General features: G+C 35.8%; 1 protein-coding gene across 2 annotated transcripts in view; it reads right to left on the minus strand.

The window, feature by feature from the left end:
• Positions 1 to 2,992: 2,992 nt before the first annotated feature.
• Positions 2,993 to 15,526, minus strand: part of LOC109096285 (SEC14 domain and spectrin repeat-containing protein 1) — a 31,652-nt gene continuing 19,118 nt past the window's right edge. For both annotated transcript variants that reach the window (XM_042731740.1, XM_042731741.1), the window contains exons 11-19: positions 14,657 to 14,779; positions 10,339 to 10,533; positions 7,449 to 7,563; positions 6,812 to 6,971; positions 6,630 to 6,711; positions 6,411 to 6,533; positions 5,985 to 6,176; positions 5,125 to 5,246; positions 2,993 to 4,185 (exon numbers count right to left, since the gene is read on the minus strand). In XM_042731740.1, coding sequence (XP_042587674.1) covers positions 4,029 to 4,185; positions 5,125 to 5,246; positions 5,985 to 6,176; positions 6,411 to 6,533; positions 6,630 to 6,711; positions 6,812 to 6,971; positions 7,449 to 7,563; positions 10,339 to 10,533; positions 14,657 to 14,779 — 1,269 coding nt within the window. In that variant the 3' untranslated portion in view covers positions 2,993 to 4,028. The remainder of the gene's footprint in view (positions 4,186 to 5,124; positions 5,247 to 5,984; positions 6,177 to 6,410; positions 6,534 to 6,629; positions 6,712 to 6,811; positions 6,972 to 7,448; positions 7,564 to 10,338; positions 10,534 to 14,656; positions 14,780 to 15,526) is intronic.

The following is a 15,526-nucleotide window of genomic DNA, read 5'->3' on the forward strand; positions in this document are numbered from 1 at the left end:
AATCCCATCAGAAGTGTTTATTTTCACTGAAACTATACTTTGTCATCAGCATAATTAAATGGTAAGAAATGATAGAAAGGCATTCTCAGCGTCCCCGCATGGCATCTTTCCATGTTGTAGTATGTGTTTAAAATGAGCAGGAGCATGGAAGAGGCTTGTTCTGTCCTTAAATGTATTTTCCAAACCACATACAGTACCACCAGAAAGCCACATTACGTTCCTTCCTATTAAATGTAATGGCTACTAAATTATTCAAATAACTGCTTTTAGAAATCCCTTATATTTCTTTCTAACACATTATTCCACCAAACAACAACGTGCAACTATAAACAGTCCTACACATAAAGTAAAGGACAGATACACTATCACCCGAGTCAAGTATTCTTGACAGACCTGCAATTTGTATATACCTACACTACAAGTTGTTTATACATTTATTTAGTATAGATTTATGCAAATGAACAATGATACAAACAGTGATGAAAGCAATTAATAAATAAAGAAATCAATGAATAAAAGGTTATTTGAAGGTGGCAGATTTTAATGTGTATCAGTCAACCACAGCATAAAGGAAGGAAAAGGCCAGAGAGACTCTGATAATGACCAGTCCCAAGAAAAACAGTCCCCAAATTCTTAAAGGGATAGTACAACCAAAAAATGAAAATTTACTCTCATGTCATTCCAAAACTGTGTCCATTTCTTTTTTTCCGCGGAACATAAAAGATGATATTGATATTTTGAGAAATGTCAATGGAATCAATGAGCAGTTTGGTTACCGATGATCCTTTATGTTCCACAGATAATGTCAAACAGGTTTAGAATGACTATAAAGTAAATGTCAGAGTTTTTATGTTTGATTTTTATTGAACTGATCTATCCATCAAAGAATAGCAATTTATGACAGGGTTCACAAAAACATTAAGCAGCCCAACTGTTTTCCACATTAAGAAATGTTTCTTAAGCACCAAATCATCATATTAGAATGATTTCTGAAAGTTCACTGAAGACTGGAGTAATAATGCTGAAAATTCAGCTTTGCCAGCAAATTGTTATAAATTTCAATATTACTGTTTTTACTGTATTTTTTAATCAAATAATTGCAGTCTTGATACATAAGAAATTTCTTTCAAAAACTTTTGAACAGTAGTATATTTCAGTGACGTGCATCATACTTTAATATGGACAATTTATACTTGGCATTCCTAGAATAAAAAAACACTTTCTGGAATGATCACTGTGAAACAGTGGGGGAAAAAAAGTTACCTTTAGTTCAGCATCACACCACATACTGCTGAAGTAATGTTGTCTTTTCCATTGAGGACAATAGTGTCTGCAGAACATCCTGAGGTCCTCCTATGGGGTCTTCCTACCAAAGCCTGATGGAGGAAATGTTTTGAGATAAAGAGGGGACGTTTATAACAACAGGGCAGTATTAGAAGAGCAATTCAGCTGTGCATTTTACACAGATGATTTTACAATGTAGGACACCCATCACAGAGAACACGTGAGGAAGATTATAGACACAGTGATGCCATTTTATGTACAAAGCTCTTTGGTAAAAGAAAAAAACTAATCTACAGGTTCTTTACAGAATAGACAATAATATGTATTATAATACACTTCACCATCATCTTTTAAACAGGTTATCCATGAGTGAATTTCTATGACCATGTGATTTCCAGTATAAGATTTTAGTATAAGAATTTTTTTTATTTTTATTTAAATCATTCCAATTTAGACTTCAGTGCAGACTGAGAACTGTTTAAAAGGCTGCCAGTTAAAACTATTATAAAGCTTTCCAGGAAACTGTCACAGAGGGTCTGTCTTTTTCCACCATTACAGACATCCCAGCAGTCCTCCCAAAACCAGTACAAGAGGCAGCAGCTGCTAAGACAGCTGAGAAATCAAATCAACTTTAGAGAGCACCAATGGGCAGAGCAGGACTAAGTAAGAAGGGCGCTGTGGCCCTGGACGACACCCATGCCATCTGTCAAGGGCCCTGATAAACTCAGAAGGTAATTATTAGACAGAAAACTGATTCTCAGGCCAGTCATCACACAAACTCTGTGACTAAGCTTTCTGGAAACATTACAAGCATGTATGTTAAAACTGACACCCTTTATATCTTTAAAAAATCTGAATAAAAAGATGAACATTGAGTTGTCACAGGATTTTTTGCTGTGAGGATGCCTTGAATAACATAAGAACATCACTTAATAAAATGATTACAATTAAGATACTACGCTATATCAATACCAAATAAATAAATTAGACAATTTTCTCCATGCAAAATTTAATTAATATTTTTGAGGGAAAACATGACCTAAACACTACTGTCCAACTTTGTCAGTGGTTCTCAGTACAAACTAAGTGAATCATTTAGAGCCTGTAAAATAACGAAAAAGCAGAGTTTGAGGCGAGCAGCTGAAGTCTGGAGAAAAACTTTGATGCAGTATGAAATATAAAAAGATAAAAATATCTTAACCTAGTCTAAAATGATACAAAATTGACAAAGACTTTCTCCTGAAACGCTGCACAGAGCAGAGAGAATGTAAACGAATAGCAACGCCGCCGACAATGACCTGCTTGACTTACGCACTCACAGCCTGGAATCTTGGGAAGTTATAAGAAACCATTTATATAAAAACAAGACAGAGTTCATGCAATATGCACGAAGAATTTTTTTTAGAAATACACACTGCACAAACCAGCCAACAGCCCAAAAAAAGAATCATGGTTTCCACAAAGATAATATAAAGAAATGTTTCTTGACACTCTTGCATTAAATCAGCACATAGGAATGCTTTCTATAGGATCTGAATTTTAATAGTTCACTGTTTTTACTGTATCTTTGATCAAATAGCATGAGACTTCTTTTAAAACATTTTAAACTCTTACTGACCCAAAACTTTTGAACACTAGTGTAGTAAATTAGTATGCAAACAACTGGTATAATCAGCCAGAAATGCACTGACAAAAATAAAATAAAAAATCCAATATTGCCCATGTTTATTGAGGGTGGTAGAATATTTCTGTACAGCAATGGACAATATGAGGCAGATTTATGCAAAGCACACATACAGTAACAAAGTCCTGTAATCTGTAACAACCTGCCAGCTTTATGATGTTGTAAAAGAGACAGCCTTTCCTCTTCTGTCTTATTTTCTTCATTTATTTTATACAACTGATATTTTCATAAAATACACTATAGCCTTTAAAAATGGCAAAAGCATTATACAATTTGAATGGTATGCAAGGTACAAAAAAAGGAAAATAAATATGAAATTAATATTTTATGACAAGCATCCATATGCAAGCAGCGTACGCATTAGACTGACAATTTATGAGATGAAACATAGCTCCGTTTCACATTTTACTGTCAAAACAAAGCTCTAAACAACAATTCAACATTGGACCTTAAAGCTTTGCTTTGTTTGTACCTTCATTGTTGAACTACAACAGCTTCAGTTTCTGATGTGCTGTCATGTCCCGTTTCTACATTAAACACCATCTTCAGCAAAGGCCTTGCGGATGGATATTTATACTGGCACAAGAGAGAAGGTTTGGTAATTCTGAAAAGAAAGCAACCGAAGGAAAGAAATCGAAAATACAATGCTTACGGTCAGGAAAGGCCTACAAATCTAGAGCACCAGATACAAATGGGATAAAGATGCCGCTCTATGTACATTCTATAGGTTTAGTAGCACCATTACAAGCTCAAGACGCCTCGCTGGGAGGAGAAAGAGTCAAGTAAGGTAAAGCTTTATAGGGAGGCGAGAGTTCAAAGTAGTGTGGTCGATTTAGTATTCAGCTGTCCACGCAGGCAATGCAACATGAGCCCGTGGAGTCTATCTTTAAGTCGCTCGGTAAGTTAAGATGGCTTGGTGAGGTGGAGTACAACAGAGACTGTGGGTGATCTGGGTCACATTTGGACCGGGCCGGTAGAGCAGCGAGATGCACGTGAGGATCAGGCGCTGTGCTGCCATCTGCAACGCTTCCTGCAGGAGGGCATGAGGGGTATCGGCTGCTTAACTCTCCCTGGGCCCCGCCTCCAGAGACTCCTCATCCAGCCGCTGCTCCGCCTCTTCCTGTAAGAATCTCTTTTCCTCCACCAGTTTCATCCGTTCACGGATGCTTTCGGCCGAGGAGGCCATGTCACCCGGGCTGCCGAAGAACTGCTCGCTCCTGCAACCGGGGCGAATGGGGATGGAGGGAAATGATGACAAAAACAAAACATTTCCATCTTAGTGATTGTTAAATAACAGCCCAAGATGATAAAGCAATCCAATTAAGGAAGTAAATATCAAAAGTTTATGCTTAAATAGGTTAAATTAGTTTGAGACAAATCTGCTTACATATGAATTTCTTTACACAAGGAAATTTAGTATTTTAATTTTAATAAATTAGAACAGATAGTAAAAGAAAAATTAAATTCTATTGAAAAGAATCCAATTTTAAATAAATGTATGAAAACATCATAAATGACTACTACTACTACAACAAAATCTACACACAGGATTTTGCATGTGGATAAACAAATAAATTAATAAGTACATAAGTATAAATAAGTAAACGAAAATTGATAAGCATATATACATAAATGAGTGAAGGAAAAGCAGCCAACGTTTATGTATTTGGCAGACACTTTATTCAAAGTGACATGGGATTCAAGCTATACATTCAGTCAATTCATAACCATTATTAATTGTAATAATAATAATAATAATAATAACAATAACAATAATAATGATGATGATGGTTAAGATTTTTCAAAAAATTAATAAATGAATAAATCCTGTGCATGCTGATCCATATAGAATTTAAGTTGAACATGTCGTGGTGATAGCCTAACGGGCAGCGCATCAACATATAATGCTGTTGCACTATGTGCATCCCAAGTTCAAGTCCCGGCTCGCTGATTTTGCCTAATCCAACCCCCTCTCTATCCCACTTTGCTTCCAGTCTACCGACTGTCCTATTAAATTAAAGCTCATAAATGCCAAAAATAAATGAAAAAAAGATGAACATGCAAGGGTATGAGTACTTAGACTAACGATAGTTAAGAGAAAATAGAGAGTAGCAGAACTTTGTAAGTGTGCTGTACTTAGGCCTTTCGGTCCTTACCCATCAGGGAAAATGACTGGCACAGTGAGCCTGTCCAGCAGACCTTTCCCCACAGTCTCCACCTCTTCATATGCCTCTACATCCACCATCAGCTCAGCTAATTCAGGGCTTTCTCTCAGAATCTGAAGGCAGGGAGAAAGCCAGTTACTGTCTGATATTACAGCTGGGAAGTTTGTAGACAGTACATGTGACCACATCACTGAAACACACTAGTTTTCTCTAAAACTCTATTATTATTATCATTAATGAGAAATTAGTTGAACATACAGTGGGGTCCAAAAGTCTACATCAAAATCATCAGGCTTTGGATAGAGTGTGGCATCCAAAGCTACCTGAATAAAATATTCCCAAACTTTTTTTTTTTTTTGATGATGATGAGGATGATAAAGGAAAAACAAAATGCAAATTCACAGTCTTTTGAACCCCATTGTAAGTGTATAAATGTGTTTGCTTTCATTTGACTTTGCTAAAAATAGACATAAATATCCAGATTTTCTCCACCATCAAAAATATTAGTGCTGCCAACAGGCAGTTATTTATGAGGTCATAATAAATAGAATTAAGCTAACAATGGTTCTTCATGATAAATTAACTCAAACAATACATTTTAAAGGAATAATTCGCACAAAAATTATTTATATCTCCTCGTGTTGGGGCAGACCCATTTGCTATTATATTTTCCGTGGAACAAAAATGAGAAAATAATGCTGTTAGCCCCCCAAATTTCTCTCATGGTGTTCCATCGAAGAGGGAAACTCATACAGGTTTGGAACGACAAGAGGGTGAGTAAATGGTGACAGTTTTCCTTAAACTGCTCCTTTAGATTTGGTATGACATTAGTTTTGCAGAACTGTACCAACCTTCTCCGCAGCTGTGTGGAATGCACTGGCCATCTCCAGCCTGTGCTGCCTCTCGTCAGACGTGACTGTGAACTGTTTCCACACACGGTTGAGTCTGGGCAGCGTGTCCCCTGAGGAGCGGGTGGTACAGCGCAGAGACTGGCACAGCACCACTGTGGCCTGCAGCAGCTGGCGGCCGTAATCATAGGTGCTCTGAAAGCAGAAAAGGAAGGGGTTACTGCGAACCGATAACAAAACATGGGTTGGATACTCCAACAATTAAAAAACACAATTATATATACAAATAATTTTATATATATATATATATATATATATATATATATGCAAAATTGATTTTTTTTTCACTGGGATTTCACATTGTCTAGCTGCTCATTAAATAAAACTAAATTTGCTGATGGGTGTGCCAGCAGAGGAAATTCAAAACACCTGTGCAACATCCACAAACTTCTTGTGTTTCTCCAGCAGCACTTTGGTTTCCTGTGAATCATCTCCCAGTCGAATGTGGGTCTTCAACAAAGCATCGAGCAACTCTCCTAACCACTCCACTGCCTGTGAAAAAAACATGAAAAAAAAAGTCACTTACAGCCCCTCAGGAACTACAAACCCACTTCTAAGAGTCTCTCCATTTGAATTTCAAGCTCTGACCTGTGAAGCATCTTCCTCGCACTTGAAGAGCTGTACCATCTGCAGCATCTTGAGTCTCCTGACATCAACCATGTCCTCACACCTATAAAACACAAGCAAACACATCAGACTATCATTGCTTTCTTTTGGTACACCAGAAGTGCTATTTCCATGATTAAAAATCATGAAAAGAGAAGAGGAACCTCTGTTTGCGGAGCTGCATGTCCTCCATGACGCTGTGAATGTGGTCGATATTCTCCTTGTTCTCAATGCCTACATCCTTGCCATAGGAAAAGGACGTCTGGGTAGACATCTGGTCAAGCAGTACTTGGCCTTTTTCTCTCAAGCTTTGCAAGGCACCCTCTGAAAAACAGTAAGAGAATCAATACACAGAAAGAGAAGAAACTTCTCTATGTGGATTTTTTAAGATTCTGGTGCCAAAGATTCTGAAAAAGTTGCATTAACAAGGCATATATTTGATAAAACAATTGAAATATGTTGTTTAAAGCACTAATTAAAAAGTGGAGAAGCATATTTCACTTTGTTTTAATGAATGTTTTATGTCAGTTTAAGTATTATTATTATTATTTTTGCAATTAGCTACTTTAAATACTAGTGTCTGCTAAATGCAAATGCATTCACCAAAAAAATGTTTCATGATCAAACACTTCTAATTGACAAGACAACCAGCCACAATTTATTTTATTTGTATGTCTTGGGTGGTTCTTGAAAATCAGACATCCGGTTATATGATGCATAAGCACCAAAAGTTCTGGTTTATCAAACTTTAATTACATGAACCAGGATCAGATGCATGAGTAGGACAACAGCAGTTCCTACCCACGCTCTTGAGTTTCTCCTCCAGATGTTTTAGAGTTTGCTGGATTGCAGCTCCATCTGCAGGGGCGACGTCTGCACACAGCATGCCTAACAGCCCGTCTAACTGCTGGGACATCTGTGACAAACACATATGACAGTGGCATCAGAAAGCAGCTTTCTATAGATGTATATATTCACATACAGTTGAAACAATAAGCAAAAAAATAATTATTTAAAGTAATACGTAGGCTCACAATGAATATGTACACTGATTTTCTGTGCTGCCTGGTGAGGAAATCTGTGGCTTTAAATGTGCGCAAATGGCATTTTATGTTGACTTCAAGACATTTTATTTCTGTACTTTGACAAACACCCAAGGGGAACAGAATATTCAACAAAAGAAAAACAGAAAGTAGGGCGAGGCTTGATTTTTATCCTTCTGGAATTTGGATAGGATTGCAAAAAGCGGGTGTTAAATACCACAATGGAGTCAGATGAATAGAGGGCACAGGATGAAAATCTAAGAGGGATTCATATCATTAAATGAAAAGAACATTTATTTCAGAGGCTGAGCAAGTTACTGCATTTTAATCAGATTTCATTCAGAATAACGGGCCCAGATGAACTGTGCACAAAAAAAATCAGGGCTTTATTCACGAAACATCTTAAGGGTAAAAGTAGCTCATAACTCGCCAATTTAGGATTAAATCCTAAAACTAATAGGCGTGTCAGTGCTAAATTTAGGACTTCTAAATTTTTGCTCTAAGAGTATTTTACAAAGCGTTTTAGCAATAAAACTAGCTCCAAAATCTGTGAAACATTAGGAGTAGTGAAGAGGACTCCTAAGTCACTAAGACCAAGCCACTGTAAGGGTGGAGTCGGACCGTCTGGACTAAGGGACGACTTCTCATTAAGAGAACAAAGGACTTTCCTGATAATTAACATTTGAACACTCTCTCGAACACCCTCCTGCATAAGTAACAGTGCCATCGGAGATGCACCACGCCTAGCAGTTCACACCTCACCATCACACTCCCTCCTCACACTATGATCCCCATCCTTTCTCCCTCACCTGAAACTCACTCTAAATCTATGCAATGTTAAGTGTATACAACAAGTGACTATATATATATATGTTTGGTATCATTTGAAATGTCTCAGTTTGCCTGGTACAATGGTCTCAACCTTACAAAAGTAGACTAAAAGATAATACAGATCCTAAGAGTCAAGAGATATTTTGATTACTGTAATGGGAGTGCCCTTTTCCAGGGTCTTCCATGTAAATTACCTTCTGTTCCCTTTGAGGTGTAAACTACACTGGTCTGGAACCTGACTTAATCAAAATTCCAATTGTTAGTTTCTGTCTTCATCTCGGGGGATGTTTGTCTTGGTCTGAGGTATTTAAAGGATTGCAGCAAAAGGATCAGGGCGATTCTGTAACCAGAAAGCCCTTAGTGTGGTGTGTGTCTCTTCACTTCATACTATGTATTTCACTAGAAGTCAGGTATGCATCTTTCACTCCTAGATTCATCTTTGAGAATTTGATGTCTTGTATTGATTTAATATCTTTGAATTGGGTATGTAATTGGCAGAATACATATTTACCTGACTGATAATAAATTGTTACATTTGATTTTATTCGGTGTTATTCTGTAATTATTGACTCTAGTAGATTACGTTGTATCCTTGCTAGCGACATGAGCACAATAATATTAAAGAATAAATAGAATAATCAAATGTGAAAATAATAATAATTAGAGATAGACAAAACAACCAATTTGCCTTTCAACCCAAATTCGAGGTCATACTAAAATGGAGTCAGATTAGATCATTAAATGGAGTCAGATTTGAGTTTAATCTAAATTGAATAACTCTACGTGCTGAAAAGACTGAACACACAGGAAACCTTCAGCCAGCACCGGATACCGTCCTTGGACCGTGTGCGTGGACCTTACACCACAAACTATCTTAAAATAGCTGTTGCTGACAACTGCCTCGGAACGTAAACATTTGATGATAATGTGCTTTTAAAAAGGTATCGCCTTTGGTTTTGGAGGTTATCCCAACTCCAAATTTTCCTTTGATTATATGCTTGTTTTCATTAACCCAATTGGGCAAGAAGTAACTGTTCTTGTGTCCAGTTTGGTTTTTTCTTTTTAGTTTGCATGTCTTGCTATCAGCCATGATTATTCTACTCTGTTAATTAAAAGGGCTGTATATATGCATAAATCACTATTTGTTTTTTTTGTTTTTTTTTACGAGAAGCATACAGGCTGAAAATTACCTGAACGCATACATATATATTATATTGTTTAATTAGTGACACTTAAATGCTTTTTAAAATCTTTATTTGAATGTGGCAGTTAACATTTTTATTTTTAAACCTTTATTTGAATATGGCAACATAATATTGCTCTGCAATATTTCTATGAATAAATCTCTGACAGAGACCCCTCCCCTATCAGCCAATCACTGTGTGCATACATCATCCATAGCAACAAGGTCAACCCCGCCCTTACTCTTAGCTTAAGACTTATCTCTATTCCTTAGTAAAAGTTTGTCTCAGAAGCTTTGTGAATAGTTTTCAAGAGACAGCTCTTAGCTAAAAACTTTTACTGCTATTTAGGAGAACTGTTAGTGGTAAGATAAAATGTTTTGTGAATACAGGCCCAGAACTGTATGTTTGAAAAGTAAAAATCATCAAATTTGACTCTGTCAACTTTAAACAGAACTGATAGTATTACACTGTACTGATAGTGGAAGCATCAAAATAGCCAGCCAAAATATTTACATGTATCTACATGCACAATATGTTTGTGTTCTGTGGAACTCTACAGAGCTTTAATTGCAATTCTGTGAGTGCAGATTCCATGAAGATCTAGTGATATCATCTGATCGTATTGAGTCTTACATCTTGTGCGGTCATGTGGAACTCATGGGCAGACTGCAGGACGTTCTGTCTGAACTCTAATTGGCTGGCCTGCCGGTAGCAGACGTCACTGAGCTGCTGCTGCAGACCCTTGAGCTCCATCAGGTCCTCTTCATCTCCTGCGCTCAGCAGTGCTGCGATCTGCTGGTTCAGCTCCACATAAACAGCAAACCATTCCTGCAGCAAACAGCATGACGTGAGCTGTTAATACACAGTTAAACAAACCACCAGCACTCATAAAGACCTCAGGTCCATAAACACAGTACACCAATGCCGCAGGTCAAATGGATACAACAGCTCCCATGAAACATAAATATACACAAAAGATTCACAAACACCTCAAAATCTCTAAAATGCAGAACATTTGCAGTTTATGGACTGATGACATGGCCATTAAATTAACTGTATCAAACAAACTAATCAAATGTTTCTTTGTAATTAACACCACATTAATTCCCCCATACATTTTCATAGGAAAACTAGGCTTAAACGTAATAAAATTATTACATAAAATTAACATACATATATATATATACATACACATACACACACATACATACAGTACAGGTCAAAGGTTTGGAAACATTACTATTTTTAATGTTTTTGAAAGAAGTCTCTTCTGTTCATCAAGCCTGCATTTATTTGATCAAAAATACAGAAAAAACAGTAATATTGTGAAATATTATTACATTAAAAAAAATATTATTACTTAAAAAAAATTATTTATTCCTGTGATGCAAAGCTGAATTTTCAGCATCATTACTCCAGCCTTCAGTGTCACATGTAACATCCAGTCTATCACATGATCATTTAGAAATCATTCTAATATTCTGATTTTTTACGAGTGTTGGAAACAGTTCTGCTGTCTAATATATTTGATGAATAAAAGATTAAAAAGAACTGCATTTATTCAAAAGAAAAAAAAAATTCTAATAATATATATTCTAATAATATATTTTCTATACTATCACTTTTTATCAATTTAACACATCCTTGCTGAATAAAAGTATTGATTTTATTTAAAAAAAAAAAAAATAAATTACCAGACCCCAAATTACTGACCAGTAGTGTATATTGTTATTACAAAATATTTATATTTTAAAAAACATAGCTTCTTTTTTTTTTTTTTTTTTTTTTTTTTTTTACTTTTTATTCATCAAAGTATCCTAAAAAAGTATCACATGTTCTGAAAAAATATTAAGCAGCAGAACTGTTTCCAACTTTGATAATGAATCATCATATTAGAATGATTTCTAAAGGATCATGTGATAATGATCCTAAAAATTCAGCTTTGCATCACAGAAATAAATGATAATTTAAAGTATAATAAATTTTAAAAACAATTATTTTAAATTGTAATAATATATCACAATATTACATTTTTTTTTTTCTGTATTTTTGATCAAATAAATGCAGGCTTGATGAGCAGAAGAAACTTCTTTCAAAAACATTAAAAATAGTAATGTTTCCAAACTTTTGACCTGTACTGTGTGTGTGTGTACATATATACATACATATATATACATATATATATATACACATACACATACATATACACACACACATACATATATATACACACACACACACACACACACACACATATACATACATATATATATATATATATACATATATATATACATATATACACATATATATATACATATATACACATATACATATACATATACATATATACATATACATATATACATATATACATATATATAGATTGAAGTGAAGTGAAGTGACGTGACATTCAGCCAAGTATGTATACACATGAAGTGAAGTGAAGTGAAGTGACGTGACATTCAGCCAAGTATGGTGACCCATACTCAGAATTCTTGCTCTGCATTTAACCCATCCGAAGTGCACACACACACAGCAGTGAACACACACACACACTGTGAACACACACCCGGAGCAGTGGGCAGCCATTTTATGCTGCGGCGCCCGGGGAGCAGTTGGGGGTTTGATGCCTTGCTCAAGGGCACCTAAGTCATGGTATTGAAGGTGGAGAGAGAACTGTACATGCACTCCCCCCACCCACAATTCCTGCTGGCCCGAGACTCGAACTCACAACCCTTCGATTGGGAGTCCAACTCCCTAACCATTAGGCCACGAATTAAATTAAAAATAAATAAAAATATTAAATTAAAAATTAAATTAAAATTAAATTAAAATTAAATTAAATTAAATTAAATTAAATTTATGCATTTAGCAGACGCTTTTATCCAAAGCGACTTACAGTGCATTCAGTCTATAAATTTTTACCCTATCATGTGTTCCCAGGGAATCGAACCCCCAACCTTGCGCTCTCAAACGCAATACCCAACCAAAATAGCTAAAATAGAAATTTATGTATGTGTATATATATACTATATATATACTTTATAATCACATGTTCTTTTGAAAATGATTAGCTCAGGATAAATGACTATTGTGTCCAAAATCCCTATTCACAGAATGTTGAAATAACACCACTGCTAGACCATCTTCCAAGAAAGCTCACCACTATGGCAACACTTTGCATGATGACTTACACTAAATCACTTGGTTTGAACAGTGTCTATAATTGGCTCAGTTCCTGACTCAACCAGACAAAGAGGGCACTGTTCAACAAACCATAAGGCTACCGAGTCACACACACACACTCCAAAACATCACCTTCCTGTAACAAAACATCAATACCAACAACTCTATGTCAAAGAGATCCCTGTAAATCAGAGAGGCTGTCTGTGATCTCAGTGAGCCACAAACCACACTGAAGAAATACAGAGGCAGTAACTACTTCAGACAAGCCAAACGCACACCACAAACCACTCCTGAGACAGATGCCCAAACAGCTGACCTTCAGGAAAACTGTGCAAATCTGTGGGTGAAAACCGCATCTTTAAAATAAATGAAATGCATTTTCCAAGACTGTAAACAAAGCTTTTATTGATGACTTTATGTACTTAAATCTCCCAGATAGTCTGAATCAAAGATGCAAAATGAACCTAAACACAAGATTTTTACTTCCTCTAACAAAGTGTGCATAATCAGAAGCACAGATATTCTAGAAGAGCAGCATGTGATTGCAAGCACAATACATCAATAACACAGCCTACTGACAGGACTTAAACTGCAGCATGAAGCACTTTAGTGTCATCTGACCTAACTTCAGTTGATTTGACACATCACAGATCATTTTTCTTTCAGCAGCTCTGACTGTTTGAGTTCTACGTTCTGACTGCCAGTATTCAACGTACACTATTTTCAATTCACTGGTTAAAAGACTACATGTACCAGTGCACATGGCTGTTTAGCTCAGTTGTGCCACACATGCCCTGAAAAGTGAAGCCAAACCATTTCGATCGCCATCTGGTGTCTGCCTGCAGTATAGGTCATAAACCCCTCCCTCTCTATGTAAATGAATGGGATGTAAGGCAAAAAAAAAAAAAAAAAAAAAAAAAAAATATTACACTTCAAATAAACTTTTCCTAAAGATGGTTTCTATCATTTTAGGTAGTTTTTAATCACACTGATGTATGTTCAAGTGTTCATTTTTTTTAAACAAGTTTGCTTTTATATTTATAAAAAAACAGTGATATGGAGTCAAATTAATGCCACATACACTTGCAAAAGAATTGAAGTATAGTGAAAGAAAATTAAAGTATTTTGAAAAAAACAAATGTTTATCGCGAGTTCACACTTGACAAACAAAATAAAAGCAGTGTTGCAAATAAATTAGCAGCTATGCTCATGAAAAATATGTGTTGCAAAATCACTGCTTTTCCTCGATTTCATTTATATTTTGCAATCCTTTATTTTTGTTTGCAAAACTTTTTCTTTTCTCACAATACTTAATTTACTTTAGCAATTCTTTATTTTTGTTTGCAAAAAGCAAAATAATAAAAAAAACTTTAATACTCTTATTTTCATTTGCAAAACTTTTTTTTTTTTTTTTTGCAATACTTCAATTCTTTTGCAAGTATATGTGGCATTGATTTGACTCGATACAGCAAATGTGAGAACACTTGGAATACAGTGCATTACATTTGGGCCCCCCCATTCCCCGATGTCATCGTCCATCATGATGTTTCACTGTAGATATCATCCAACCCTACAGTGCATGAGCCATATGGATGACTTTCACACTATTTTGTGTCATTTTTGGATCTTTATTGACACGGTCACTCTAAACCGTTATTGTATTGAACAGACCTATGTAAAAACTCTTCAAAAAGTCCCCATTTCACAAAGCCTATACATATCTTAAAAAAAAACATGCATTAGAGATTATGGTTGTATTTACACTGTGTTGACTCTCGATCTCCTCATGTTTCTGCTGCAAGGCCTGAGAAGCACGAATGGAGTCTCCAATCCCCCACTGTGTGCGGAGCTGCTCTGTGCCAGGACCCTCCAGCCAATTCACAACCTGCTCACACACAAAACATAAACACAGACAAAAGAAACCTTTAATTAGTGAATCACTACCACATTTGACCCCTAGCCACTGAGCAGACTTTAACCGGAAAGAAATCAGGAAGAACACAGCGCAAATCTAATTATCTAAATGACAGGATCAGGTCGATGAGAGCCCAAATTAGAGATTTACTAAATCAGATATTTACTAATTTACAAAAAGACAAATGTGGGTTGCATGTCTGGAGGGCTGCACAATCTTTCAGCTGTCAGATTTTGAAAGAACATCAGTATCAGAGAACAAATGGGATTTCAGAGCTGCAGCAAAACGGAAGATTGTCAGTGAATAATGACTTGTATTTCAGTCTGTTTCCTCACACAAATATTGTCTTTTCAAATGTCAAATTAATTTTATGGTGTTTTGTTCTTTAAAATTCATCCTTTTGTGTTGCATGGAAAGAAAAGCATACAGGTTTGGAACAACATGACGAAAAAAATACAAAATGTTAAATTATGGGTGAACTAATCATTTAATTAACTAGCTTGATAAGCATGTTCAGTCTCAATTCAACAGCTGAGAGGTAAAAATGGGAATAACAACCGAAATGGCAGACAAATTAATTTCACTTTTGTTGTTTAATGAACTAGGGGAGCAAATGCAAAGTCTGGAACAGCAGCAAGAGAACCTGCTTTGTGAAGAAAGTCATTAATTTGTCCAATGCTGAGGTGAATGAACTTTTTAAGAACCGCTGCTTAGCTC

Source organism: Cyprinus carpio, chromosome B9 (assembly GCF_018340385.1).
Source record: "Cyprinus carpio isolate SPL01 chromosome B9, ASM1834038v1, whole genome shotgun sequence".
In the NCBI taxonomy this organism is placed as follows: Eukaryota; Metazoa; Chordata; class Actinopteri; order Cypriniformes; family Cyprinidae; genus Cyprinus; species Cyprinus carpio.